Source organism: Euleptes europaea, chromosome 2, assembly GCF_029931775.1.
Source record: "Euleptes europaea isolate rEulEur1 chromosome 2, rEulEur1.hap1, whole genome shotgun sequence".
Lineage (NCBI taxonomy): Eukaryota > Metazoa > Chordata > Lepidosauria > Squamata > Sphaerodactylidae > Euleptes > Euleptes europaea.
The window spans coordinates 70,552,009-70,579,446 of record NC_079313.1 but is presented as its reverse complement, the minus strand read 5'-3'; the positions used below and the strand labels follow the sequence as shown (position 1 = coordinate 70,579,446).

Below are 27,438 nucleotides of genomic sequence, written 5' to 3'. Positions count from 1 at the left end.
GATCACTGTAACTTGGGTTTATGAAACAGAGCATTCTTCGTCTGAACTAAGAGTGAAAGCTGAGGCGGCAGCCCTCTGAAATGTGAACGGCGGGCTTGAGCATAACTAACACATTTGCCTAAGTTATAACAATGCCAGCATCTGTGGCTTGTGCGTATGAGGACTCCTCCCAATGTGGACAGTGTGGGTATATGTCCCCTCTCAACCTTTCCTGCAATCTCCTATTGCCTTTTCCACTACCTGTGAAGGAAAGTGGTGGGAAGCTAAGGGGATTTCTTCTGACTAATACTTTAAATAAAACTCACATTGTTCAGAGCAGAGACATGAACTGGGGGTATAGCCATGAGAAGGGAGTATTAAGCTAGTTAAATATTCTACTGCTCTCTGCAGGACAGACTGAGGACTGCTGGACTGAATCCCATTGAGTGCATAGCCTAAATTAAAAAAATGATTTTTTTGGCTGTCAAGTCACAGCTGACTTATGGCAACCCCATAGGGTTTTCAATGCAACAGACATTCAGAGGTGGTTTGCCATTGCCTGCCTCCGTGTCATGCCCCTGACATTCCTTGGACATCTCCCATCTAAATACTAGCCAGGGTCGACCCTGCTTAGCTTCTGAGATCTAACAAGATCAGGCTAGCCTGGGCTATCCAGGTCAGGACAATGAATAGCAGTATAGAAACTCATGCCAACATTCAAATTTAACTATATTTGACAAAACTAGGCCTAATATAGGAACATTACTAAGCCTCACTAAACACAATGTAATATATTTGACTAATCATTTCCACTGATTTCCAATTGAAAATTCTTCTGTACATGCTTCATCAAAATGGATGGAAACTAATGTGGCATCACTTTGGAAAACTAATAAGATCCCAAAACTTCAAACATGGTTAGACAATGGTTCTTGTAGGTTATCCGGGCTGTGTGACCGTGGTCTTGGTATTTTCTTTCCTGACGTTTCGCCAGCAGCTGTGGCAGGCATCTTCAGAGGAGTAACACTGAAGGACAGTGTCTCTCAGTGTCAAGTGTGTAGGAAGAGTAATATATAGTCAGAAAGGGGTGGGTTTTGAAGTGCTGTATTAACTTCATTTATGGGAAAAGCATATACTCTCTCATATATATATGCACATTCACAAGTTTATATAAGATGCCATGCTCAGATATAAGAGCCTAAGCATCAGACACATATATTCTACACACATATGTATATTCAGGTAGCATAAGACACACACACACATATATATATATTCATATACAAGTCTAGAATCACTTTGCATTATGGGTAACCTATATTCTTTGGTCAAGTAACATTTAATGCTGAAAAGCCTGGGTCAGGATGACCTGTTGGCAGTCAGCTGAATGTGAGATCATTCTCGCTTGGTACGATCAAGCTTCTTAATTGGGCTGAAGTTTTGATTTAAGAGCAAGAGATGTCATGATGGAATGTTAACTTTCTTTTCTTCATCATTAGCTATAGTCAACGCCTTCAGAAGATTCCTATAGGATATGTAAATGCTTGTTTATACGTTCTATGTAATCAGTGGCTAAAGTCTTCTACGTAACTATCATTAGTGCTGTCTGTCAATGACCTATAAAACATGTTGTCTTCCTTTGTTCGAGGAAGAGCTCTGACTTTACACTCTCACTTTGAGAAAAGAGTTCTTCCACATGCTATATCTGCTCTCTTATTGATCAATAAAAGACCTGCTTAATTGTTAACCTCTGTCTTGAATTACTTGATTGACTCCTAAAAGTAATTAGGACATTACAGTTTGAGCTGAATCATTGTCCTGCAAAAAGTATCAAAGGTAATGTGCTAATCATTGTCCTGTAAGTATCAAGATAATGTGCTAATGAGGGTGTGGTATGTTAATATGGAACCATTGTATCCGGAAGTGATCTGTTAATGTGTGAAATCCAAAGCTAATCTGCATGGCTATTGTGGACTGTAGATTGTAGCCATGCAGATTAGCTTTGGATTTCACACATTAACAGATCACTTCCGGATACAATGGTTCCATATTAATATACCACACCCTCATTAGCACATTATCATGATACAGGACAATGATTAGCACATTACCTTTGATACTTTTTGCAGACAATGATTCAGCTCAAACCCACCCCTTTCTGACTATATATTACTCTTCCTACACACTTGACACTGAGAGACACTGTCCTTCAGTGTTACTCCTCTGAAGATGCCTGCCACAGCTGCTGGCGAAACGTCAGGAAAGAAAATACCAAGACCACGGTCACACAGCCCGGATAACCTACAAGAACCAATGAACTCTGACCGTGAAAGCCTTCGACAATATGGTTAAACAAGTCCCTAGAATATATTACTATGGCATAACTAACAGAATACATGAAAGATAATACACGAGAACAGAATCATGAGAGATGGAAATCCTTTTATGAATATATTAAAAGCACCAGACAAAAGAGCTAGTCAAATCAAATTACTATTATGTTAAGAAAATATGGAAGACTGTATTATAAAGAGGGGTAGAGATTGTTAGATATCAACAAAATGATATGTAAATAATATTATTTCCCTTTCCCTATTTTCCCCCTCTGTATATCTACTTATTAATGAAAAAAATAAAAAATATGTAATAAAAAAAATGGATGGAAACTGCACAAGAACACAACTATGTAGTACCCATTCATAAGAACACAAGAAAAGCCCTGCTGGATCAGACCAAGGCCCATCAAGTCCAGCAGTCTGTTCACACAGTGGCCAACCAGGTGCCTCTAAGTTCTCCAGGTGCCATTTGTTTACATGGGGCATGTGCAAGAGAACACCTTGCAGTATAGAGGCGCCAAATGCATTTTATTTTAACAAGAAATTTTGAAGTTATCTAGTGTAGTCAAAAAGCCTAGAATATGGTAGTCAGAATAATAAGATACACATTTATGGTTTCCCAAACTGAAAACTGCCCAGGAGACAATGTTGTCCTACATTCCATATCCAGTTCTTCTTCAAGCTGCCTCGCCGCAATAGAAATGCTACCAACAAGGTAGCTGCCTTGAGAGAATGGTGACGAGTTACAGCATGAGTTGGCAGATTCACAGGTTTGGGCCTCTGCCCACAGCCCGGTCCCTGGTGTTATTACTTCCTTGCTTGATTTCACATATTACAGGAAAGGAAGCAAATGCACACGGACACACGAGGCTGCCTTATACTCAATCAGACCATTGGTCCATCAGGGTCAGTATGGTTTACACAGTCTGGCAGTAACTCTCCGGAGTCTCATACAGAGGTCTTTCACATTATCTACTACTTGATCCTCTGAAATGGAGAGGCCTGGGGTGGAACCTAGGACTTTCTGTGTGCCAAGCTTATGCTCTGCCAACTGAGCCACAACCTCTCCCTTATAGAAGAATTTGTTTTTATAGATAAAGATTTATCAGCTGTCTGAGACAGATTCATTGTGGTTCTTACTTAGCAACCTCATATCTCACATACATGGACGACTACTATATATGAGCCCTGCCACACGTGGCGACTGAATCACAAAATTCTCTTTCAAATGGGTGGCCAGTTACGGAGGTAAACAACAATACCCAATGAGGCAAACAAGGAATTTCAATTATGCTGCATAAATTAGGACACACAGACACACAAAGAAGTAAATGGGGGAAGGGGAAATCCTAGTAGATTACTGGATGCAAGAGAAATCAGTAAAAGTACTGGAATGACGTCAAGAATTCTAAGCAGAAAGACTATACTTTGCTACATGAAATAACATCTTTACTCAATGTGCATTTGATTTGTGGATTAAAAATACATACCCATGGTAGCAGAGAATATTACAATTCCCAAGACGTTCATGCCTTCACTGGTGCCTGGTTCTGATTTGTAAATCACTTCTGGTGGTGGTGTGATATCCAAGGCAAAATTTTGAATGTTGGATCCATTTTCATCCTGAACTCCATAGATTATGATTCGATGAGTGGCACTTTCAGGTGCTACCTTGTGGTTGACTTTGACAATAGGGATGCTTTTGGTTCGGTACTGAAACAGCAGACATAATTTCCATTATATATGGCAAGACACTCTCTTTGAGTTCTAAGGTGTTTTTCGGCAGGAGTGCATGGAGCTTTTCTAAGGAGAAAACTAGTTACTAAAAGTGCAAAACACTCTAAAGATTTAGGGATCTTTTCCAAATAGCAAATCATTGGGAAAAGTTGTAAAAGTTGTAACTTAATGATAAAGCACACTTCTGTGCAAGCTCACTAATTTACCCACACGTTAAGGAAAATGTAATGTCAGAAAAGTGTTATATGCTCTAATCCTCCTACCCAGACTGGCTGTTTCATCTAAAATTGCCATTGTCCATTAATTCAGTTTTAAGAGGGATTTAAGATGATGGTGCTGGCAACCCACTGCAGGTCAGTGTTTTCCCAGTTGTTGTTCTGTCTTTTTCCAGACCTCTTTTGTGATGAATTTTGTTGTGTTTTGAATGGAATTGCAGCCCTAGACTCTAGTGTGGAATGGCAAAATGCTGTCAATATGCCTGGCAGGAGGAGTGATCAGATGGGTCATGCCTGTCATCTCCGAGTTTTACTCCCATTTTAAAAAGTTCTGCTTATGTCACTATTTCACTGTCATGCACCAGCAGAACTGAAAAACCATATAGAAACAAAATAGACTGGGAAAGTCTTGGTGTATGGAGGAGGGAGGAAATACTTCAAAATCTGCTGAATTCAAAGGTAGAGAAATAAATACTTGGAGTTCTTCCTCTGATTGGATGGAAACGTGTGTGTGAATCCAAGCTAGTTAGTACATATAGTAACTAAAATCACAAGAAGAGCCCTGCTGGATCGAGGGTTGCCAATTCTATTTTGGGAAATTCCTGGAGATTTGGAGGTGGGTAATTCCATACAGTCCAACCTCCAAAGCAGCCATTTTCTCCAGGGGGTCAGTAGCAATTCCAGGAAATCTCCAGTCCCCACCTGGAGGCTGGCAACCCTAACTGGAAAGACCAGTGGCCCATCTATTCCAGCATCCTGTTTTATACAACGGCCAACCCCTTGCCCTGGAGGGCCAACAAACCGTGCTCAGAGGCCAAGGCCTTTTAGCAGTGGTATTCAGACATGTGCTGCCTCTGACTGTGCCCTTCAGTCACCCTGTCTAGGAGAGATTGAGATTTGTGATAGGATGCCCTGTCTCTTTACTTTCAATCAATAGATGATGCAGGGTGGATTACGATTGCAGCTAGGATTGCCAACCTCCAGGTACTAGCTAGAGATCTCCTATATTACAACTGATCTCCAGTCGATAGAGATCAGTTCACCTGGAGAAAATTATCACTTTGGCAATTGGACTCTATGGCATTGAAGTCCCTCCCCTCTCCAAATCCCACCCTCCTCAGGGTCAGCCCCCAGAACCTCCCGCGGTGGCAAAGAGGGACCTGGCAACCCTAATTGCCGCTATAGTACCGAGGGAGAGGAGTTCAAAACTTCCCCCAGCTCCATTTTCCTGAAATAAACATCTCCTATGGTGCTATTTTTGCCCTATCAGAATATAGTGAAAAGGGAACCCCTCTCCCCTAGTGCTGTGACTGCAATCCTAATTCCCCCCAAGAAATAAGAGATCTGATCACAGATACCTCTTTCCTCTTGTTGAATTTTAGTTAGTAGAGATACTAGTTTTTTAAGCTAATTACCTTAGAATTCCCACCCACTCCCTTCAAAACATCAAGGTTTATTTGGTTTCTGCACTGTGTTCTGCAGGAGCACCACACTATAATGGTGCTAAGAAAAGTCACTTTTTTAAAAGTGCCAATGGTGGGATTTCAGGACCAGGAAATAAGTAATTAACAGATCAGTTGCAGTACTGCTGCAGGTTGGAAGGAAACAAATTCAGTCTCATTACACTGAATGGGGTTTACTGCTGAGTAAACATATATTTAATCTTATTTTTGTGTCCAGCTGGAGCATCGCAGGATTTTATATTAAGTACCTTGTGAAATCCCCGTTTCCAGCTGATTGCAGAAGAGCTGCAAAACAATTCTGTTTCTGAAACACGTTTATTTAGTAGTAATTCCCAGTGATTTCAGTAGAGCTTATTTCATGCATGTGGAACATCAGAGATACATTTCACATGCCTCAACCTAAACGCCATAATTAGGAACAATCTCTTTTAATGATGTCCTGTCCAGTTTTCCTAGGCCGCCTGCATTGCAACTGGGTTCCAAGCATGCAAAAGGAATTTTCTGAAAGCTTACTCAATACCTTCTTACTTAACATGCATGGCATGGAGCTGAACATGCACACCTCTATATAAGGTGGGTTGGTCCATTTCTAATTTGGATATTTAGTTTTGGCCACTCCGAAATGCTCTTTTCGATTTAATTAAATTGAACATATTTCTTTACTCCCTCCCTCCCTCTTGCATAGCATTCATTTATGTAAATGTAGCCTTCACTTTGCATAAGCAATCCCACATTTAATGTCCTCAGGAACACAAACATCTTTGCAAAGTGGGATGTATGACTAACCCTTATATCCTATCCTATATCCCAATAATTCAGGGCAGTCACTCAAACCAGGATTAGGAACGCCTAATTAAATTATAAAATACTATATAGGAATTAAAATTACTTCCCACTTATACAATCAACCCTGGCCAAAAAAGAAGAGCTTTAATAATTAGTTTGTACATTACCAGCTTACATTAATAAACTGGGCAGCAGCAAGGGAATGCCTGTGGTGAAAACATCACTTTATAATTATAAATGGAATGAGAGGACCTCAGTTGTTGCAAATGATTGATATGCTTCTATATACCAGGGCTCAAGCCTACAAAGGTTTATTTTACAGTTAGCAGTGCAATCCTATGCAGTTACTTTGAACTAAGTCCACTGAAGTTGATAACTCTGTATAGGATTACACTATAAATTTGTCTATCTTTTTAGGTCTTTTGGTGCCACAGGGTTCTTTTTTGGTTTTTTGCTGCTTACTAGGGACAGTTCCTTTTTCTAGTACTAGTTCCAGGTAAATCACAGTCCTTATTTTGCCTTTGAGGAAGATGTTGATGATACCTTTTAATTTTTTTTTGTTAATGTGCTTCTTCCATTCTCAACTACCCAGCAAGAAATGTTGGAGAATGTTTTTAATTTGTAGTCATTCTATCACTCAGCTGTAACCAGATCAATTGTGAGATTAAACATTACGTTGAATGCTCTTAAATCGAAGAGAACAGCAATGTAGAATATACAATTGAAAAAACAACAACAAAGAGAAAACACTACAATCATTTTGCTAATACATCTGCTTCAGAAGCCAGTCAAGGCACTGCTGAGTAAACGAACGCTGTACATAGCAGACAGACAAAACCCTTCAAAACTGTGTAACAGTGTGCATGTGTTGGGGGAGGGGAGAAGATGTAAGTGCATTCAGGCAACAAGCCTTGGTATGTGTATAAGAATATTGCAAGTACCCAAGAATTTCCTTATATTTATCTGTAAAAATGTGGGAAGGAATTAGACCAATTGGGTGGAGGGCTGAAGGATACCTGCATAACATGTGCCCCACAAAGTCGCATTCGGCCCACCAGCCATATACACTGGCCTGGCAGCCATACTGCCTGACAACACTTCTATTTGTGAAATGTCACTCGGGTACCAAAACCTGAAGGATCCTGCTGAGCCAGCATTTACGGTTGGTAGGCTGCACGTGGTCACAAGCTGTGCAGCCCTGTTTTATGGCATAGCCCATACACAACATAAATCATCAAGCTACTTATTGCAAAACAAGTAGAAATCCAGATGTATACACACCTCTTGTAGGGCATTGAGAAATAGAGCATTCTACCATGATAGCTCCTAGCGAGAGACAAAATCTGGTCTGCTGGCCTCTAAAATTATTATGACTAAATGGGAAGGGGGGGCATTCATACCAATTAGGAAAATATTTGACATCCTCCACCCAATCGTTCTTGAACCAATAGGAAAACTCCTACTGGTTTTACATAGACTTGCATCAGACCTTAGTGAGTGCTATAGGTTTTATCCAATCTTATTTTCTTGATTATTTAGTCCTTCCTTATTTGAAGAAGATAGCTCTCTAGTGCCTTAATAATTGCAATCCAGAAACTCACCTGTTTAAAAGTGGCCTCAACAAGGTTTGAAGGAAACATGTTCCTGAAAACAGATAATAAATAGATTGCCATGAGATTACATATAAGTTGCATTTACTAGAAATAAATATTTCTTATAGGACGCTTATGAGATCCTATGAGACTGAAGTGAAGGCCTCTAAAAAGGAATTTTATGCAGCCTCCATTGCATCTGCTAGCTCTTGCCCAGCACAATCATTAAGAGTAATTAGGTCTTTAACTCCCTTCTCAGAGGGATCCTAAAGTGCTAGTGATTTAGCAGTTAGCTGTGAGGCTTTTGCAAGCTATTTTGTGGATAAAATCTTGTCACTCCACCAGGACCTCCCTGCCAATATTGATACAGTGAGTGAACTGGAGCCCCCTTGGCCGTCTTTGGGTCCTATGTTGGACCAATTCAGCTGACTCTCCCGGACCAATGTTGACAAGATCTTGGCTGCTGTGAAGCCTGCCACTTGCCTCTTAGACCCATGTTCATCATGGCTGGTGAAACCAGCGGTGATGGGGTGCAGGGCCCCCTAATTGACATTATTAATTTGTCAGGGGCCTTCCCTGGGGGGACTGAATGAAGCAGTGGTAAGGCCGCTCTTGAAAAAGTCATCATTGGATCCTACTGATCTGTCCAACTACCACCCGGTGTCAAATCTTCTGTTCCTTTGTAAGCTAGTTGAGTGGTAGCAGAACAGCTCCAGGCTTTCCTGGAGGACTCTGGACCTATTTCAATACAGCTTACGACCTGGCCATGGGATGGAATGGCATTGGTTGCCCTCACAGATGATCTCTGTGGGCAGCTGTTTTGAGAGGGGTCAGTGCTGCTGTTACTACTCAATCTGATGGCAGTGTTTGGCATGGTTGATCAGGATCTACTGACTCACTGCCTCATCAATACTGGTATGCACGGGATTGCCCTGAAATGGCTAGTTTCATTTCTCCAAGACTGGGAACAGAGAGTGGTGCAAGGGGAGAAGGTGTTGCCACGATACCCTTTGGTATGTGGAGTCCCTCAGGGGGCAATCCTCTCCCCAATGTTATTTAATATCTATATGCGCCCCCTTGATCAGCTAGTCCAGAGTTTGGACTGGGTTGTCATCAGTGTGCAGATGATACCCAGCTGTATCTGTTGATGGGCAGCCAGCTGGATTCCACCCTGGATGTACTGGCCAGTTCCCTGGAGGCCATGGTAAAGTGGTTGAAACAGAGTCTGCTGAAACTGAATCCATCTAACACAGAGGTTTTGTGGCTGGGCAGGAGAAACTTGGGGTTGGGATGCCAGCTCCCAACTCTTGATCGTGTGCAATTAATACCAGTATAGACCATCAGGAGTTTGGGTGTGATTCTGGATGCTTCCCTTTCAAGGGAGGCACAGGATACAAATGTAGTCAGAATGGCATTTTATCATCTCTGCCAGATTAGGCAACTGGTACCCATCCTATCTCGCCCTGACCTAACCACGGTGATCCAGGCAATGGTCACCTCCAGGCTGGACTCATTGTAACTCACTCTACACAGGGTTTCCTTTGAGATTGCTCCAGAAACTTCAACTTGTCCAAAATGAGGCAGCACAGGTCCTTACAGGGGCCCCATGGAGGGCACATACACCATTGGTGCTCTGCCAGATGCACTGGCTCCTGATTGAGTACCAGGTCAGGTTCAAGGTTTTGGTACTGACTTTTAAAACCCTAAATGGTCTGGGACCATCGTATCTGCAGGACTGCATCTCCTGATACACCCCGCCAGAGCGTTATGCTCATCTGGGAAGAATCTATTGGTGGTCTCTGTCCCAAAACGCATCTGGCTGTCCTCAACCAGAGCCAGGGCCTTCTCAGCTCTGGCCCCGGCATGGCGGGATGCTCTGTCAAGTGGGCCCTGGGCCCTGGGGGACCTGAAACAATTCCGCAGGGCCTGTAAGACTGAGAAGTTCAGCCAGGCCTAAAGTTGAGGACAGCGACTGTCTCCATCTTGCTGGCCTCCCTCCTTCCCCTTTTATTATTTGCCTATATCCTATTTATTTTAATTCCCATCCCTCCGCTTACTGAAAATGTTTTACTGTTTCCCCCCTTATTCTTCCCCTTTGAATTGGCTCCCGCTATTGCTTATTGCTATATGGTCTTAGGGCACTTTGGACATTTGTAGAGATATTGTGGTTTTAAATTGTAAATTGTTGGAATTTTAACTGCACTGGAATTCTTATAATCCACTCTGAGCCTGACTTTAAAGTTGGGAAAGGGCAGCATAAATGTTGAACAAACAAACAAACAAACAATTATTTATCAACAAGCTTCCCTTTTAGGTAGCTGTTTATACCTAAGTGGCAGTTTATTTGGGCTAGTAAAGCAATTTTGGTTGTTCACAATCCCCCCCCCCAGTCTTTCCTAATGTAGAGCCTGTAACCAGCATTTGCCCCCAAACTGGAACAATATGACATTCTGGTAATCATAGATTCACAAGTGCTACTAGTGAAGTACAAAAAGGCCACCTTGTTTCCCTCATGCAGTCTGCTCCATACCAACACACAGAAAGTTGTTCTCTATGGCTGCCATACAGTTATAGAACTACAGACAATAAAAACTCACCCAAGCCCAACAACCTTGCAGAAACATTGTATAAAACAGTTTTGCATGATGTCAATCACTTTCTGAGTAGCGATGCCTTAAATGTGTGAATACGTTCACATATCAAACACTACAGATATGAAAGTACTATCACCTCAAACACTATGGGTTGGATCCTACCACCTTTTCTCTACTGCAAGATCCAATCTCACCTGATTCCCCTCTTCACTGCAGCCTTTTGATCCATGCGGCTTTTTAGTCATGCAGGCCCTAGCATAATTTTTTCAGGATTTGAAGAAGGGCTGCAGGGGGAAGGGGAAGGTAGAAAATGATATGCTTCTACCAAAGAAAGCTGGTAGGATCCAGCCTTAAATTTACAGTGGGGACATTTTGCACAATCTGTAAAAGTGAGAAATTACTACAGCAGATGAAAAAAAAAGCACAGTGATTTTTTAAAAAATGATTCTGAATGCAGGCCCTCACAATCAGCCAAAAAAAAAAAAAAAGACATCTTCTGGAATCACAGCTCATCTCTAGACTACAGAGATTAGTTCCCCTGGAGAAAATTTGTACTTTAGAGCAGTGGTTCCCAAACATTTCGGGCCACCCCCCCCTGATTCCACAAACTCAACCCCAGTGCCCCCTAACCTATCCAACAACACAGTTGAAGGGGCCCACCTCTAGCGACCCCCCTGCTGCCCCCTTGCCTCTTAGTGCCCCCCTAGGTAATCCCACCGCCCCCAGGGGGTGGTACTGCCCACTTTGGGAACCACTGCTTTAGAGGGTGGACACAGTGGCATTGTACCCCACTGAGGACTCTGTCCTCCCCAGGATCCATCCCCAAATCTCCAGGAGTCTCCCAACCTGGATCTGGCAACCCTAGCTCCCCCACCCCCATCTCCTGCCGGTGGCTGGGGGGACCTGGCAACCCTGAACTGGAGGTGTAACCTTTATTAGTAAATACCTCTGTCTCCTGTGATAAACAGTTTTAATTAAGATTGCCAGATCTAGACAAATGGGACTTTCTTTGAAATGCAATAAACAGTAAGAAAATAAAATGTTGTCTTGTCATTTAATAATACTTTGCTGTATAGCCATTTAGAGGACTTTAAATTTTACAAAGATACTTTTCTGCCTGTCATTTAACTAGGGTTGCCAACCTCCAGGTACTAGCTGAAGATCTCCTGCTATTACAACTGATCTCCAGCCGATAGAGATCAGTTCACCTGGAGAAAATGGCTGCTTTGGCAGTAGGACTCTATGCCATTGAAGTTCCTCCCCTCTCCAAACCCCTCCCTCCTCAGGCTCCTCCCCAAAAATATCCAGGTATTTCCTAACCCTGGCAACCCTATTTAATGAAGACAGATTTCTGTTCAGTTAAAATTATTCTTAGTATAGCCATACAAAACAAGGACTCACTTCATTTAGATTACATTTGGTTTTGGATCCTAGCATTTCAGATTCACAACTCTCAGCAGCAAAGGGACTTGTGTGGTTTAGAATCCTGAAAGCTCTAACACTAGACTTCGAAAATTTTGGTAGTGGGTAGGCAATGGGTCTCTTGGGAAGAAGCCATAAAATTTCAAACAGTTCTTCTCTACAGATGTTAGAAAAGCAGCAGGGGACCTAACCACAAGGAAGAGGCTCTTGCATTACTCTATTAGAACACGGAATGGGTTATGATCTTTCAGTACTTTCCGGAAGCAAGTCTTTATATTCTGTCCTCAACAGCCAGTCATGCAGACTATTTGCACAGCTTTATAAATGGAGCTGTTTGTTTCTCCTCAGTAGGAATCCAGCTGTTCTCTGTCTCCCAGCACACATGCCATTTTCTGTCCCTCTGCCTAGGTTAGAGATGGATTATTATCAGCTGTCTCCTTCTGTACATTGTAACATTATATCACTGTGCCACTGGCATCCATTCATGACAGATGATGAACCATTCCTAGAGCTCAGTTTCCCCACAGACCAAGGGGAGATGACGGCCTGCTATTATCTTCTTATACTCCAGGCAGTGGTGGCCCAGGTGGCAACTAGAGGGTCTGACAAAGTTCACACAGGTTAAAATCCCCATCTCAGGGTAATTCTTTGGCTGCAGCTAGGTAGAAGTCAAAGTAATGCATCATCCAATTATGTTCCTGGTGATTATTCATGTAAACTCAAGAGGTGAAAGTTTGCCCCCATTAACATTTTAGGATTTTGTTTCTAGTATATTGAATATCTTATTACTACTTATCGAAGACCAGGACATTGACTATCTGAGTACTGCTTGTCCAAGATCAGACCCTTCTCTTGGACTAACCTGGGCTGCAGCAGGTGGCCGTGACCCCAGCCCCACCCTTCAGGCTGCCAATCGCTCTAATGGTTGCCCCTATGACAAGAGGGCCAAGCAGTGTGTAGCTCCTATACATCACTGAGCACCCTGAGCCAGAGCAGCCAGGCTGCCGGGCAAAGGGGAAAAGGTGTGAGAGGTCAGGGAAGGCTGTTGGGGCATGCATGTGATTAAGCCTGACCTATATGAAGGGCCAAGCGGCAGGGCAGGGAGGAGGCTCCAGGTCTTCTCCAGGCTGCGGAGGAGAGACTTGGGAAGACTTTGGGAAAAGAGGAGGAGGAACAACAAGGTGCATTCAGCCCCCTCCCCTCTCTGCATCTGAGCCCTTTGTCGGCCTTGGGGGTCTTGGCTGGAACCAACTAGATGCATGTGGAGGACCGAGCGGTCGTGGACCTCCTGGATCACCACATTGCTATACTTACCACCCTCACCCTCAGAGATGCTCATTGGTTTCAAAATGTATCTTAAAATACTGTCACTCTTTACCACAAAGATACAGAATGGGTCAAGTTTTCCTTTTTCATAAAAGCAGTAAGAATGAATGTAGTTACCGAATTAAGTCCAGCAATGCATCTGCAGAGCTCATTATCGGCTTCCCACTTTCCTCAGTGCTCTCCTTCTGGGCTGCCCCACCAGGATGGATAATGGAGACCATAATGATTCCCACAACAACAGCCACAAAAGTGGTCCAAAGATAGTAAGTGACTGTGATGATGCCCAATCGACTAGAGGTCTTAGCGTCAAGAGCTGCTAGCCCAGACATTAAGCTGTTGGAAAGAAAGACAAGATAAAATGTAACCTTTGCCACACCATATTGAATAATACTTATTACTATAGTCCACAAGATGTCAAGAGAAGGTGGTAGGATACCAAAGAGCCACCTTCTCTGCAGAGTTGTGACATTTCTCTCTTATAGAAAGGATGTCCAAAGAAGGACTTCTTTTGCAGCAAAACTGTGTAAAGATGATTAGGGAATTAGTCTATGACTCAAAAAATGTATACATACTGCACAGATTATAATGGGTGCAAATGTGTTTCCAACACAGTTTTCACCTTTCAAATACACAGGTTTGGGATGCCTGATACTTTTGACTCATCTGTCTATTCTAAAGTGAAATTCCATATTTGAAACATATAGGCATCCGTCATAATGGATGTGGTTTGTCCATATTGTACTTGCGTTTCAGAGAATAAAGATGATCAACCAAAGATCCTGACCATTTCCCCAGCCTTAAAAAGATGCCTTCATTGCATGCCAGTCTGACACATCAAACCTACTTACAGGTTAATGTACTTGTTCTTAAGTGCAATCTAAATTAAAGGTAAGGATAACAAAAAAAAAAAAAAAAACCCCACCGTGGCTGGAGAGAAGAATACCTACACGTGCATAATCTGTCTACTCCCTACACAGAAACAACAGAGGTTCATGACACGTATTGCATGCATATGGGCATTCTGAAAATAGATACTTTTTTGTGGCCAGGTATGCACGTCTTTGGTAAACAAATATAAAAATAGGCTCTCCATGTTATGTAGGGCTGCAAACCTCCAGGTGGGGCCTGGAGATTTTCTGGAATTACAAATAAACTTCAGTCTACAGAGATCAGTTCCCCTGGAGAAAATGGCTGCTTCTGAGTGTGAACTGTGTGGCATTACATCACTGCTGAGGTCCCTCCCCTCCACAAACCCTCCCCTCCCCAGGCTCCACCCTCAAATCTCCACGAATTTCCCAATCCAGAGTTGGAAACTGTAGCAGAACAGAGACTCAAGACATATTAGCTGGCGAAAAAGTACAATGAAAATCACAAGAAAATGAAAATACAGTCCATTAAATTTCATTTGTTAAATAGCTTCGATCTAAGAAGTTCTACCCAGCTGACATTCCAGGGAGGAAAGAGAGGGGAGGGGCAATTTTGCCCAATTCCCTCTCTCATTTCAGTCTTCAGTAGGGTTGCCAACCTCCAGGTACTGTTGGAGAAGGCCGACCACTGCTCTAGAATATCAGCCTTCCGGACCAGCATTACCAGTTTTGTCTGGATTCAGCTTCCATATGTACAAGCCCTACACATTCTGAAGGCCATAAATCCTCAGATTAGTTAAATATGAGGGTTCAGTGATCTGCCACGTATGTAAAATCGCCCTGGAATTAGACTTACACTGGAACAATAATTCTCTCTGTATGGCATAGCTACAGTTCACTTAGAAAATCGCCATTAAAAAGGGGTGAGATGGTGGCAACGTACGCTGCCCTGAGCTCCTTCAAGGGACAGAAATTCAAGAAATCCAGAATAAAAATACAGGAACCTATTAATGAAAATTAATAGTTTGAAAGCTGTAGGATGTTCACAGAAGCACTGTGGGCTTCAATGCTTTAATAAAACAAACAAACAAAAATCCCCATCTATCTTCCTTTCTGACTATTTACACCAGCAACCGGATTTTCTAGAAGAAAGAAACAAAACCTCATAAAAATGCAGGTACTTTCCAATGCTTTCAGCACAATTTATGAACAATAACAGGATAAACAAGCTGGTGTTATTAGGATACCAAAAGTGTTTTCCATGTCATGGTGACTGCTAAGGTTGCCAACCTGCAGGTGGTGGATGGGATTACAACTGTTTTTCTGCCAGCAGCGACCAGTTCCCTTTGAGAAAACGGCTGCTTTGGAAGTTGGTATCTATGGCATTAAACCCTGCTGAAGTCCCTCCCTTCCCCAAACCCCACCCTCCCCAGTATCCACCTCCCAAATTTCCAGGAATTTCCCAGCCCTGAGCTGGCAACTGCTATTTGATAAAATTATCTAAATGTCATGCTGAAGCACAGCTTAACCTTTATCATAGATTTGGCGAAAATACAGTGGTGGGATTTAGCATTCAGGTTCATGACATCCAGTAAATTAATTAAGAAAATGCACTGCTTTTCTGCTTGCCAATCTCTAATCCTGTAGGTTTTGTTTTCAGTTCAGTGTATGGGGGTGGGGAGAAAGAGACTAAAATGAAATGCTGGATTTTTTAACTTCACTCTCTTTCAGCCCTGCTCTCTGTCCTAGAAACCCTTCTGATTATGGTAAACTCGCAGTTGAGTTAACTGCAGCGTTCTGATATCCTGATTGTTATCGCCTATACTTTCAAATTATGGGAAAACAAGAATTAAATTATTGTTTAGCTTAATGTAGTAAATAATTGATGGTTCACTGGTAAATTAAACAGACACAAGAAAGAGGACAAAGAAGTAGAATCAAGGTTGTGGAAGCAAATTGATAAGACGTTCAGAGTGTTTCTGCAAGGTATTTCTAACAAAGTTGCTGTAACCTTTTCCAGAAAACTGCTTCCACCTCTCTAAGGGCATCCAAAAGTATTTTAAATTTGGTTGCTAGTGAAGAATCATATCTAAGGGCATAATATCTGCATTCTTAGCTGCTTCATAACCAAACCTGCTAACAGTGAAATAAATTGCAATCAAGATTCTGAGTAAAGCCCTGTTTCTGACTTTGATTTCAGCAAGGACTCTCAGTCGTATTGAGCTGCCAGGAACAAACAAAAATAAGCAGTAAGCCTACTAATGTTGATTTTCCTTGTGGTCCACTGCAGAAACTTATATTATTTATTATATGCCAGTCTAAGGCTTTGTTTAGAATCTATTAAGTTATATTGGTTTAAATATTGACCTAATTGAGGCGCAATATCCATGTACAAAGTCCTTTTATTTCAGATTGCGGTGGCATATATGTTAATGCATTATTGATATGAGCTGTATTTAGTTTTTGCTGATGCCTCTAAGTAGCTGTGCACACATAAAAATGTGCTAGTATTTCTAAAGCCTGACCACTGGACATAAAATAACAAAAGCGGTAAAGGAAAAGGGCTGTCATTTCAAACCATGACAAACATATATTGCTGTTATGAAACATTCTATCAAAATACTGCTAGGACCCAATGAAGAATTTGGCAGGTCTCTGCTGCATGGATTGCTAGTGTAGCTACCATGCCTCTCTTTCCACAGCAGCTTGTTCTTCATGCATTAGCAGATGGTAATACTTGTCTCTATGCCAATCACTTGCTGACTGGTGAAGCTCACGTTTCTGTTAACTTCACACAAGCAGGTCAGCCTAATTTTTTCCTAGTTACTTAAAGACCCTATTACAGGATATAAACATGATAGAACCTAAAGTGACTACTGCAAATATAATAATATGGGAGTAATGAACTGTTTATTTATCTACCAGCAAGTGCATTTATATTATGTAATCTGGATGAAAGCTCACAAAAATATGTCACATGAACACATGAAACTGCCTTCTACTGAATCAGACCCTTAGTCCATCAAAATCAGTATAGTCTACTCTACTCAGACCTGCAGTGGCTCTCCAGGGTCTCAGGCAGAGGTGTTTCACATCACCTGCTTGCCTAGTCCCTTTAACTGGTGATGAAGGAGATTGAACCTTCTGCATGCCAAGCAGGTTCCCTACCACTGAGCCATGGCCCCTTCCCTTTATACCTTGTTTTGCCCAGCAAACTATTGTACTTCTAGTCCAAGGGAAGGAAAAAGTTGGAAGATATTGCTGCCATGGAAAGCGAACACAAAACCTTAACTACTTCCTACTGAAACTGCTGGGCATCCAACTACATGCTTCACTTTGGGTCTAATATTTGTAAAGACAGGTAACATAGGGCAAAATGGTGACTGGGTGGTGTGTCAGAAATTGATACCAAGTCACCTGCTTTACCTTTACCTTATCTATAGTAGTCCAATTACATATGATGACAGATTACAAACTGGGGTATGGCCTACTGTTAGCGTCCAAGGTAACAAATCCTGGAGGGGTCTAATAATGAGATTGCCCTGTCTTTGGAGCATGTTCATTAATAAGATCATCATCTGTAATAAGATTACCCTGCCACTAGATAATGTTGTGAGTAGGCTGGTGTTGTGATGAGAAAGTCTACAAAAGTAATTAACTGTTGAGAAGCAGTTCATTAGGGGTACCTGCTGATGGGGTCGAAAGTCTAGCTGGGACTACACCCTGCTAATCCCATTCCAAATACTGCAAACAATAACAGTGAATCTGGAAACAACTCACTATTCTTTGAGAACAAGACAAGAACACAAGAAAACCACTTGCAAAAGAAGACAATTAAGATTTACGCCATATACACGTCTTACATTGAACAAAACAGGCTCATAGCAACAAACAAGGGAGGAACGTATTGCGTTATGGAAAAGGGTTGCTACTGTCACATTTTCTCATTGGCTTCAAGCATTTGTTGATACAAAAGCCAAACTCACAAATGCACCTGATTTTAATGAAGACCTAGCCTGCTGCTCTGAACAAAGCTGGTTAGTAACTCTTGTCTGCGCCATTGAACCGAACGAAGTTAGTTAGCATATTTACAGAGCAATCTTGTGAAGAGTTATTCCAGTTAGGTTTGCCAGGTCTCCCCTGGCCATTGGCAGAGGATGGGGGGGGGGCAAGGTTGCCAGCTCCATGCTGGGAAATACCTGGAGATTTTGGGAGCAGAGCCTGGAGAGGATAGGGGCCTCAGTGGGACACAATGTTACAGAATCCACCCTCCAAAGCATCCATTTTCTCCAGGGGAACTAATCTCTGTAGTCTAGAAATGAGCTGCAATCCCCAGGAATCCCCAGGTCTCACCTGGAGGCTGGCATCCCTAATTCCAGTATAGACCCATTATCTGCAATGGACTTAGACTTGAGCAACTCTACAGAGGATTGCAATGTTAGGCTGGGATCCATCGCAGGTCCACTGTCCCATAGGAGCAGCATTTTTTGAGTGGGGAGTACATTTTGGGCTGCAGAGGGAAGGGGGAAGGCAAAAAACAACAACACCCCTGTGTACCAAGGGTGGAAAATTTTCCACTCAAAGAAATACTCCCGTTGATTCAAGCCCTTAGTCAACTGCCAGCTGACAGTCTGAATTGAAACCATTTTCTAGAACTAATGACCACAGCCAGTTCCAGTTCAGTTTATTTACAGTCATTTTACCAGCAAATATCAGTACAAAATTACAATTTTAAAACCCCAACTGAGGATCTCCGTATCTTATTGGGTACATAACAGAACTTTGCCACTGAATAAGAGATAAAAGCATCTTTATCTTCTAATAAAAATTTAACAATAAAATCATCTGAATGGCTAACATTCCTATAATTTCTGGTCAACGCAAGTAAAATCAGCTTATTTCTAACCTCCCAGTAAAATTCACAGTGTAATAAAATATGTATAATTGTCTCAACTGAATTAAAATTACAGGGGCATAATCTGGCCTCTACAGGTATATGCTGAAAGCTCCGATTGAGCATAGCCGCTGGAAAGGCATTAAATTGGGCTCTTGAAAAGGCCCATTGAAAACTAGAAAATATAATGGTTGTTAAATAAGGAGCACTAGACAAACCTTCCCAGCTCTTTAATGGTTTATAATGCCTTGGGAGAAGAGTCAACTCATTTTGTAATTCGATATCCATGAGTCGTTGTTTAACCAGAGTTTTTGCTCTGTTTAAGCCCATTTTTCATAGGTTATCAGGAGCTAAGCCTATAGAGGGAAGTTTATTAATTATCCTTTCGCTCCAAGAGAGTTGTAGGTTAGATTATAGTAAATAGGGTATCAGTCCAATGAGGTATGAATGCAGCCAGTATTGCTTCAAAATAATTTTATTGTATCTCATTATTTCTGAATAATATTGGCCAACAGATTCCCAAACTGGTTAAGCTATGGAATTTGGATTTAAGTCAGTTTGGTTCCCTCCAAGTCCAACTATGTTTTCTGCCCAACATTCTGCTTAAGTAATTGTGCCTCTTTCTGAATGATGTTAGCCTCAAATGCCATAACCCTGGAAAAGGAAAACATAAGGAGCTGCCTGAAAAACCCATTCATCTCATGCCTCTCTAACTTGGTCTCTTCCTCCCCCATCAGAAGCCATCTGGATATTGCTTTGAAATAGATGGATTATGGATAAAGTTGTCAAAGGAGATTAGTGTGATTAGAAAGGCATTAATCCTGTCAAGAAGTAATGGTCAAGTATTAACCAGCAGCAATTGCTACAAGACCGATGTTTGTTTTCATTCATTCACCTCTCAGTCATGTCCTCATTTCATAACTGTTTGCTAAAGAAAAGCCCCTCCTAAACAAACTGCCCACTGAGGTTCCCCCCTGTCAACAACATTAGGGATGATTACATGTAACACGATAGTTGTTTGGCAGAACAGAAATACCAATTTGGGCCTATGGATTTTATTAGCCATGCTTCTCTTTACCTTTTATGACAAAGTAGATTTTCTAATGTCCCAGCAGGTAAGATAAAGACAGAAAGATGTATTTTACTTCTATGTATCATATAGTATTGTCAGAGCTACTTCACAAAACTCTATGTAGCCATAAAACTAACATGTGCATGTGACGTATGTTTCTGTCCCCATGTATCCTACTGGCAAATGCATCGGAGAGGCAGGGTGGCCTGTGATTCCCTGCCCTGCAATTTTTTCAATACGAAATGGCTTTCTGATGTGGGGAACCATTGCTAATTTTTGTTTATTTAGCAGAAAGAAAACAAAGGTCCACTTTGCACATTACTTATCCCAATATCTTTATAGAACACACACCTCCCTCCTCTGAATGTCTGAATGAGGCTGTTTACAGATTGTCTTTGATGAATAATGGATGCAACCTTCCTCGTGGCCACAATGGCACTAATCAAATAAGTCACCTTGATAACATCTGGGTACCTGATATCAGCTTTTAACTCTGGTAAAGAAAAACAAAACAAGTTGTTCTTTGCAGATGGTTCCTTGGAAGACGCAACTCAAATTCATGCATAACACAAGTGAAGCCCTTCTAGTGTTGCCAGGTCCCTCTTCACCACCGGTGGGAGGTTTTTGGAGCAGAACCTGAGGAGGGCAGGGTTTGGGGAGGGACTTCAATGCCATAGAGTCCAATTGCCAAAGTAGCTATTTTCTCCAGGTGAACTGATCTCTATCAGCTGGAGATCAGTTGTAATAGCAGGAGATCTCCAGTTAGTACCTGGAGGTTGGCAACTCTAAACCCATCTCTATAAATGCTCTGTAATTTTCTGATGTACAGCTAAATGAAAACCTATCCTAGAATTGTTGAAGCAGGAAAAAACAGGCCTCCAGTACTGTGGAATACCATCGAGAGATGCACTGGCAGTTTTCTGAATTAAACAAGGCTTTATAATATAAGAATGGGGATGACCCAATAGGGCAGAAAGACAAAGGATTATCAAAAACCCAGCAGCATTATGAAGAGGAATCCCTTATAAAAGAGATTGTTCTGTACTTAGCTATCTAGAATTTGAATCAGCCAATAAAAGGCCAAATGTAGCTCTCTTCACATTACTTTCTAATCATGGAGTCCTCTATGGAAACATGTATTTGTTCATTTAAAAAAATTAAACTTATATGACATGGAAACATGAAGTTGAGAGAAGTACAAATTTTCAAAACCAGAAAACTGATATTGAGAAGGTCTTATTCTATACTGATGGTTAGGGCCTAACTGAACATTGTATTATCCTTAAGCCATTCTTGGGTACACCACAAGGACTTTCATTTAGATGGGCTTGCTCAAAACTCAGTTCTAGGTGGGCAGAATTCCAGTTTGCATTGGGACCATGGGAATGTGGAGGAGGGTTTTAAGCCCTCACCCACCCAACCTGAAACAGCCCATTGGAGAAAATTAGATGTACTAATGGCTACACACAAGTTCCACCAGTGGAGCAAATAGCAATTCACGTTTCAGCTCAGAAAACTTTGCACACTTTCTTCATGTAATAGTAAAACGTCAATAAGAGGAGCAATGCCTGTGTGGAGGGGAACAGCATGTACACTACAGGAACCTCTGAAACATATGGGACGTCAATTTATACTTCTGCAAAAATATACTTCAACTGCCTCTGACCTCAATCAATTTCATTGGTAAATTACTAGTTAACTATCCTCTAGAATGGAAGATATAATAACACCGAAGCTTAATAAGTAATGATTTATTTTGGGTTTGATTTAGCTCTAGCATAATCTTACTGAAAACTTCATATTATTCAGCAGCAAATGTATTAAAGCAGCAGGGACAGATAGCCTACAAGTTGGCAAAATAACCTGACCTCAGGCAAAAATAATCAGAGGCTAGAGGAAGCTGGGGCTTAAGATAGTGAATGGAACCCGTCATTTAAAAACGGTGTGGTAATGGGTAAAATTTTCTATCTCCATGGCAACAAAAGGGTCTAGAGATTTTTTTAAATTGAAAACTGGAAATTCAGAGGATCAGGTAGAACTTTATAATGTTATAATGCTACAGTGATATGACAATTTCCAATTTTTAAATTTTTTAGAAAAAAAAAACCTTGTGTGGTAACTCGGGAGGGGAATGGTGGCCACAGGCGAGCTGAGGCAAGGAAAGTGTGTGTGGGGAAACATTAACTCACAGTAACATTTGATTTCAAAAGATGGAACTTTACCAAAGTGAGGCAACAAGTTAGAAGGAAGCAGAAAAGGAAACTCAAGAGAACCAGATCCTTAGAGGATGCTTGAAAGCTATTCAAAATCACACCAACCCAGGTTAGGAAAGATACTGCCAAATCCAAAACTATGCCTGCATGGCTAATGACCCCAGCCAAGGAAGTCATTAAAAAACAACACCTTTTTGCCTCTAAAATGAAAGGTTTGCCCCAATGAAGTGAACAGAAGGGAGCATAGGGTCTGGCAAAATAACAGTTACACAAGCCAAAAAAAAAATGAGTGGGCTGTTACAAGCATCAAGATAAACAGTAAGCGTTTCTTTAAACATATCCGGAGCAGGAACCTAGCCAGAGGGGCAGTTGTGCCTTTGAATGACCAAGGAATAAAAGGAATGCTAAAGGAAGGTAGGGAGATGGCAGAAAAGCTAAATGAATTCTTTGCATCTGTGATCACTGTGGAAAGTGGGGGACACGAGCCAGTACTTACAAGAAGGGAGTCTGAAGAACTGAGTCAAACTGAGGCGACAATGAGAGATGAAGTTCTAGACCTACTGCAGATATTAAAAACTGATAAATCCCAGAGCCTGATGGTAGACACATGAAGATTCTTAGGCAACTCAAATGTGAAATTGTTGATCTACTAACCAGTACATGTAACTTGTCACTAAAATCAGTCACTGTACCAGAGGACTGGAGATTAGCAAATGTTACACAAATTTTTAAAAAAGGGTCCAGAGGGGAACCAGGAAATTACAGGCCAATCAGCCTAATGCTTGTTTCAGGCAAATTAATAGAAACTGTAATCAAAGATAGAATTATTAGGTACACACTGAGGAGCAAAACCTGTGGAGGGGAATCAGCATGGCTTCTACAAAGCCTCACCAATCTTTTGGAGTTCTTTGAGAAAGTGAACAAGCTTGTAGATAAGGGCAACCTGGTAGAAATTACATACTTGGACTTTCAAAAGGCTTTTGACAAAGTACCTCACCAAAGACACCTAAGTAAGCTTAGCTGTCACAAGATTACTTTTAGGGATTAAAAATTGGTTAAATAAAGGAAGCAAAGTATAGGAATAAATTGACAGTTCTCTCAGTGGAGGGAAGTAAGCAGTGGGGTCCCACAAGGATTGGTATTGGTGCTGTGCTATTTAATTTTTTCATAAATTATATGTAACTGAGGGAGAGCAGTGTTGTGGCTAGGTTTGTAGGTGACACAAAATTATTCAGGATGGTGAAAACCTAGGTCAACTGTGAAGAGCTCCAGGAGGATCTCCACAAATTGGGTGAGTAGGCAACAATGTGGCAAATGAAGTTCAATGTAGATAAGTGTAAGGTGATGCAAACTGGAACAAAAAAATCCAATTTTAAGTACAGACTAATGGGGTTTGAACTTGCTGAGATTTAAAGGAAAAGTTATCTTGGGGGAGCTGTAGTGGATAGCTCAATGAAAATGTCAACCCTGTGTGCTGCAGCAGTGAAAAAGGCAAACCTTTATGTTGGAGATTGTTAGGAAAGGGATTGAAAATAAAGCAGCCAATATTACAATGCCCTTGTATAGATCTATGGTGAGGCCTCATTTGGAATACTGCGTACAATTCTGGTCACCCATCTAAAAAAGGACATTTCAGAGTTGGAAAAAGAGACGGAGGCAACCAAGATGATTAAGGGATTGGAGCACCTTTCCTCTGAGGAAAGGCTGAAGAATCTGAGACTTTTCAGTTTAGAAAAGAGACAGCTAAACAGGGACATGACAGAGATTTATACAATTACACTTGGGTGGACAGAGATAACTTTTTCCTCCCTAGAGGAAATATACTAGAACTTGGGGGCATCCAATGAAGCTGATGGGCAGTAGATTCAGGACAGACAAAAGGAAATACTACTTTACTCAACGAACAATTACGGTAAAACCTGGAATCTGCTGCTTGAGGATGTAGTGATGACCACAAGCATAGACAGTTTTAAAAGAGGGTTAGACAGATTCCTGGAGGATAGGTCTATCAGCGGCTACTAGCCATGGTGAGTAAAGGGAACCTCCATATACAGAGGCAACAAACCTCTGAATACCAGTGCCAGGAGGCAACCTCAAGGGAAGGCCTCAGCCTCCATGCCATTGTAGGCCCTAGCCATCATGCACCAGTGCCTAATTCAGCAGAAATGCCTTCCCTTGGCCTCAGACACAGAGAGTCAGGGTTGGGTAGCAATAGGGTTGTCACATCCCCCCAGCAGGTGATGGGAAGAATAGGATTGCCAGATCTAGACTGGGAAATTCCTGGAGATTTGGGACCTCAGTGTGGTACAATACCATAGAGTCCATCCTCCAAAACATCAATTTTCTCCAGGGGAACTGATCTCTGTACTCTGGAGAAAGCTGTATTCTGGGAGATCTCCAGGTCCCGCCTGGAGGCTGGCATTCCTAGGTACCACCCTAGTCCACTTCCTCTCCCCCACTTCTGTGCTGGGAGCCAGAGCTGGTCTTTTTTCCTTTGCCTTCTCCCTCAAGCCTTTTGAAGGCCTTAGCAAGGCTGGGGCATGCCCAGGGGCCCCCCTCTACCCAGAAGCCTTATGGGAATGTAGCCCAGCAGATGAGGGACTCATACTGCCTCCTGAGCAATTTCTTCCTTATTACTCCCTTTCCCCACCCCCCAAGGTGGAGCTTCCTGACAACTGATTGTCAGACGGCTGGCTGTCAAAGGTCCAGATATCAGTCGGTTCCTGACACTCAAAGGGCCAGCTGCCATTGGTCAGCTAACTGGTGTGTGGCTCTTTATAAGGTGCATCAGTCACCCTACTGGGCCTTGTGGCTGCCAAACTTGATGCTATGGTGGGCTGAGAAGGAGGGGGCATGGTATTGTCTCTACTCTCACCCCCCTCCACAGCACTGTTGTTGGCCCTCTAGAGTAACTAATCAGTCACTGCGTGAGACATAGGGTTGCCAGGTCCCTCTTTGCAACCGGTGGGAGGTTTTTTGGGCGGAGCCTGAGGAGGGCGGGGTTTGGGGAGGGGAAGGACTTCAATGCCATAGAGTCCAATTACCAAAGCGGCCATTTTCTCCGGGTGAACTGATCTCTATCGACTGGAGATCAGTTTTAATAGCATGAGAGCTTCTGCTATTACCTGGAGGTTGGCAACCCTAGTGAGACAGGATGCTGGACTAGATGTTCTTCAAACTTCAAAGTGGATGCTCTGTTGAAAGTTATATGGTAAACTGTTGCCAGCTGGAAGGGACCTACCTTGGGCGGAGAACAAGCCTCAATTTTGGGTTTGTCTTTCTCCATTTTGCCCCCCTTTACATCTTGACACAGACCATCTTCTCTGTCTTTTCATGGATCAGTAGATACGTTTTTGACCATTACCACAATGAAGACAACAGAGTGTACAAGACCTTAGCTGAAGGAAGTAGGCTGTCTTCAGGAGAGCCTTCCTTCATCAGATCAATAATTAAGGCCTCTCTGTAATTATAATCAGTGGTCTCTAACCATATAAAGGACAGGAAGGAATTCACCCCAAAATTGTCTCTCAAGCCTAATTGTCTCAAGACCTAATTTGGACTATTTGGAGCTGCCTGCCAAACCCATACATCTAGGCAGGCTTGCCAGCCTCCAGATGGGGGCTGGAGACCTCCCGGGATTACAACTTAATATTTTTTTAAATAAATATATATTTAAATATATCTGTATCTATATCTATATATTCTGTTCTGTTTATAGAACAGAACAGAAAAATCAGAAAAATAAAGCCATAGCACACCAACAATTACAATTACATCAAAGAAAAAGAAAAAAACATGTACGATATAATAAACATGATATCATAAACAATATATGATGATAGCAATAATTATTGGCAGTAAATAGTGATAATAGTTCACATTAAATGGTGATTATCATAATAATATATCTTAGCATGAATCATAAAATACCCTATACAACACTTGCAAAGTGTAAAAGCTTGCAATGATGTTTACTATTATAAATTTCTAAAAATACTTCCCAAATAATAAAAATTGAGTTCACGTATTATTATAATCTATCCATTATATGTTTAAATACCCCCTTTTAACAGTATCTCAAGAGGATTTTAATAGTTCATGTGTGTCATTACTAGTATAAATTTCTAAAAATACTTCCCGAATAATAAAAGTTGAGTTCGCATATTATTATCATCCATGATATGTTTAAATGTTCCCCCCACCTTTTAACAGTATATCAAGAGGATTTTAATAGTTCATATGTGTCATTTCAACAATCTCCTTCTCTGCTCCCCATTTTTTAAGAATAATAGTATGCTTTCCATTTATCCTGAAATTCTTTAATTGGTCTTTAATCACGTAGCTTGTTAATTTTGCCATTACTGCATATTCAGCTAGTTTGCTTTCCCAGTCCTCTCTGCATGGACACTCTTCTGCTTTCCATTTTACTGCAAATGTTATCCTAGCCACCCTTATCATATATCTTAACAATTCTTCCAACATTTTTGGAATATTTTTGGTGAAATGCCCAATAGCATACTCTTGGTTTCCATAGTTCTCGGGATTACAACTGATCTCTAGACGACAGAGATGAGATCCCCTGAAGAAAATGTAATTTTAGGTCTGTAGGCTTAAAATCTGTTTTCAGCTAGGAAATAAGTGAAGTAGTTCAGAAGCTAAGAATTATCACACTAATAAAGTAAAAGCAGAAGATTATTTTTTTCACTAAGGGAATGGATTCAATCTTTTTTATTTTCCTGCAAAAATATAAGAACTGCTCAAACTTACAATATACATAATACTTCTCCTCTTGAAACTGGTATCATGTTCTTGTGCCTCTTTTTAATATCAAGACAAAGAAGATCAAAAGTAATGTTAACAATAATATTTGTTTGCCAGACAATCCTATATAACCCTTTAATTATTCATTTTTATTTACTAGCCAGCCAGATCACCAAAAGAGT

The 27,438-nt window shown here is 41.4% G+C and overlaps 1 protein-coding gene across 3 annotated transcripts in view; it reads right to left on the bottom strand.

The window, feature by feature from the left end:
* Positions 1-27,438, bottom strand: part of SLC1A7 (solute carrier family 1 member 7) — a 58,273-nt gene that overhangs the window by 26,620 nt on the left and 4,215 nt on the right. For 2 of the 3 annotated variants that reach the window (XM_056844021.1, XM_056844023.1), the window contains exons 3-5: positions 13,568-13,783; positions 8,118-8,160; positions 3,806-4,028 (exon numbers count right to left, since the gene is read on the bottom strand). In XM_056844021.1, the coding sequence (XP_056699999.1) occupies positions 3,806-4,028; positions 8,118-8,160; positions 13,568-13,783 (482 nt within the window). The remainder of the gene's footprint in view (positions 1-3,805; positions 4,029-8,117; positions 8,161-13,567; positions 13,784-27,438) is intronic. The other variant, XM_056844022.1, reaches the window with a different exon arrangement.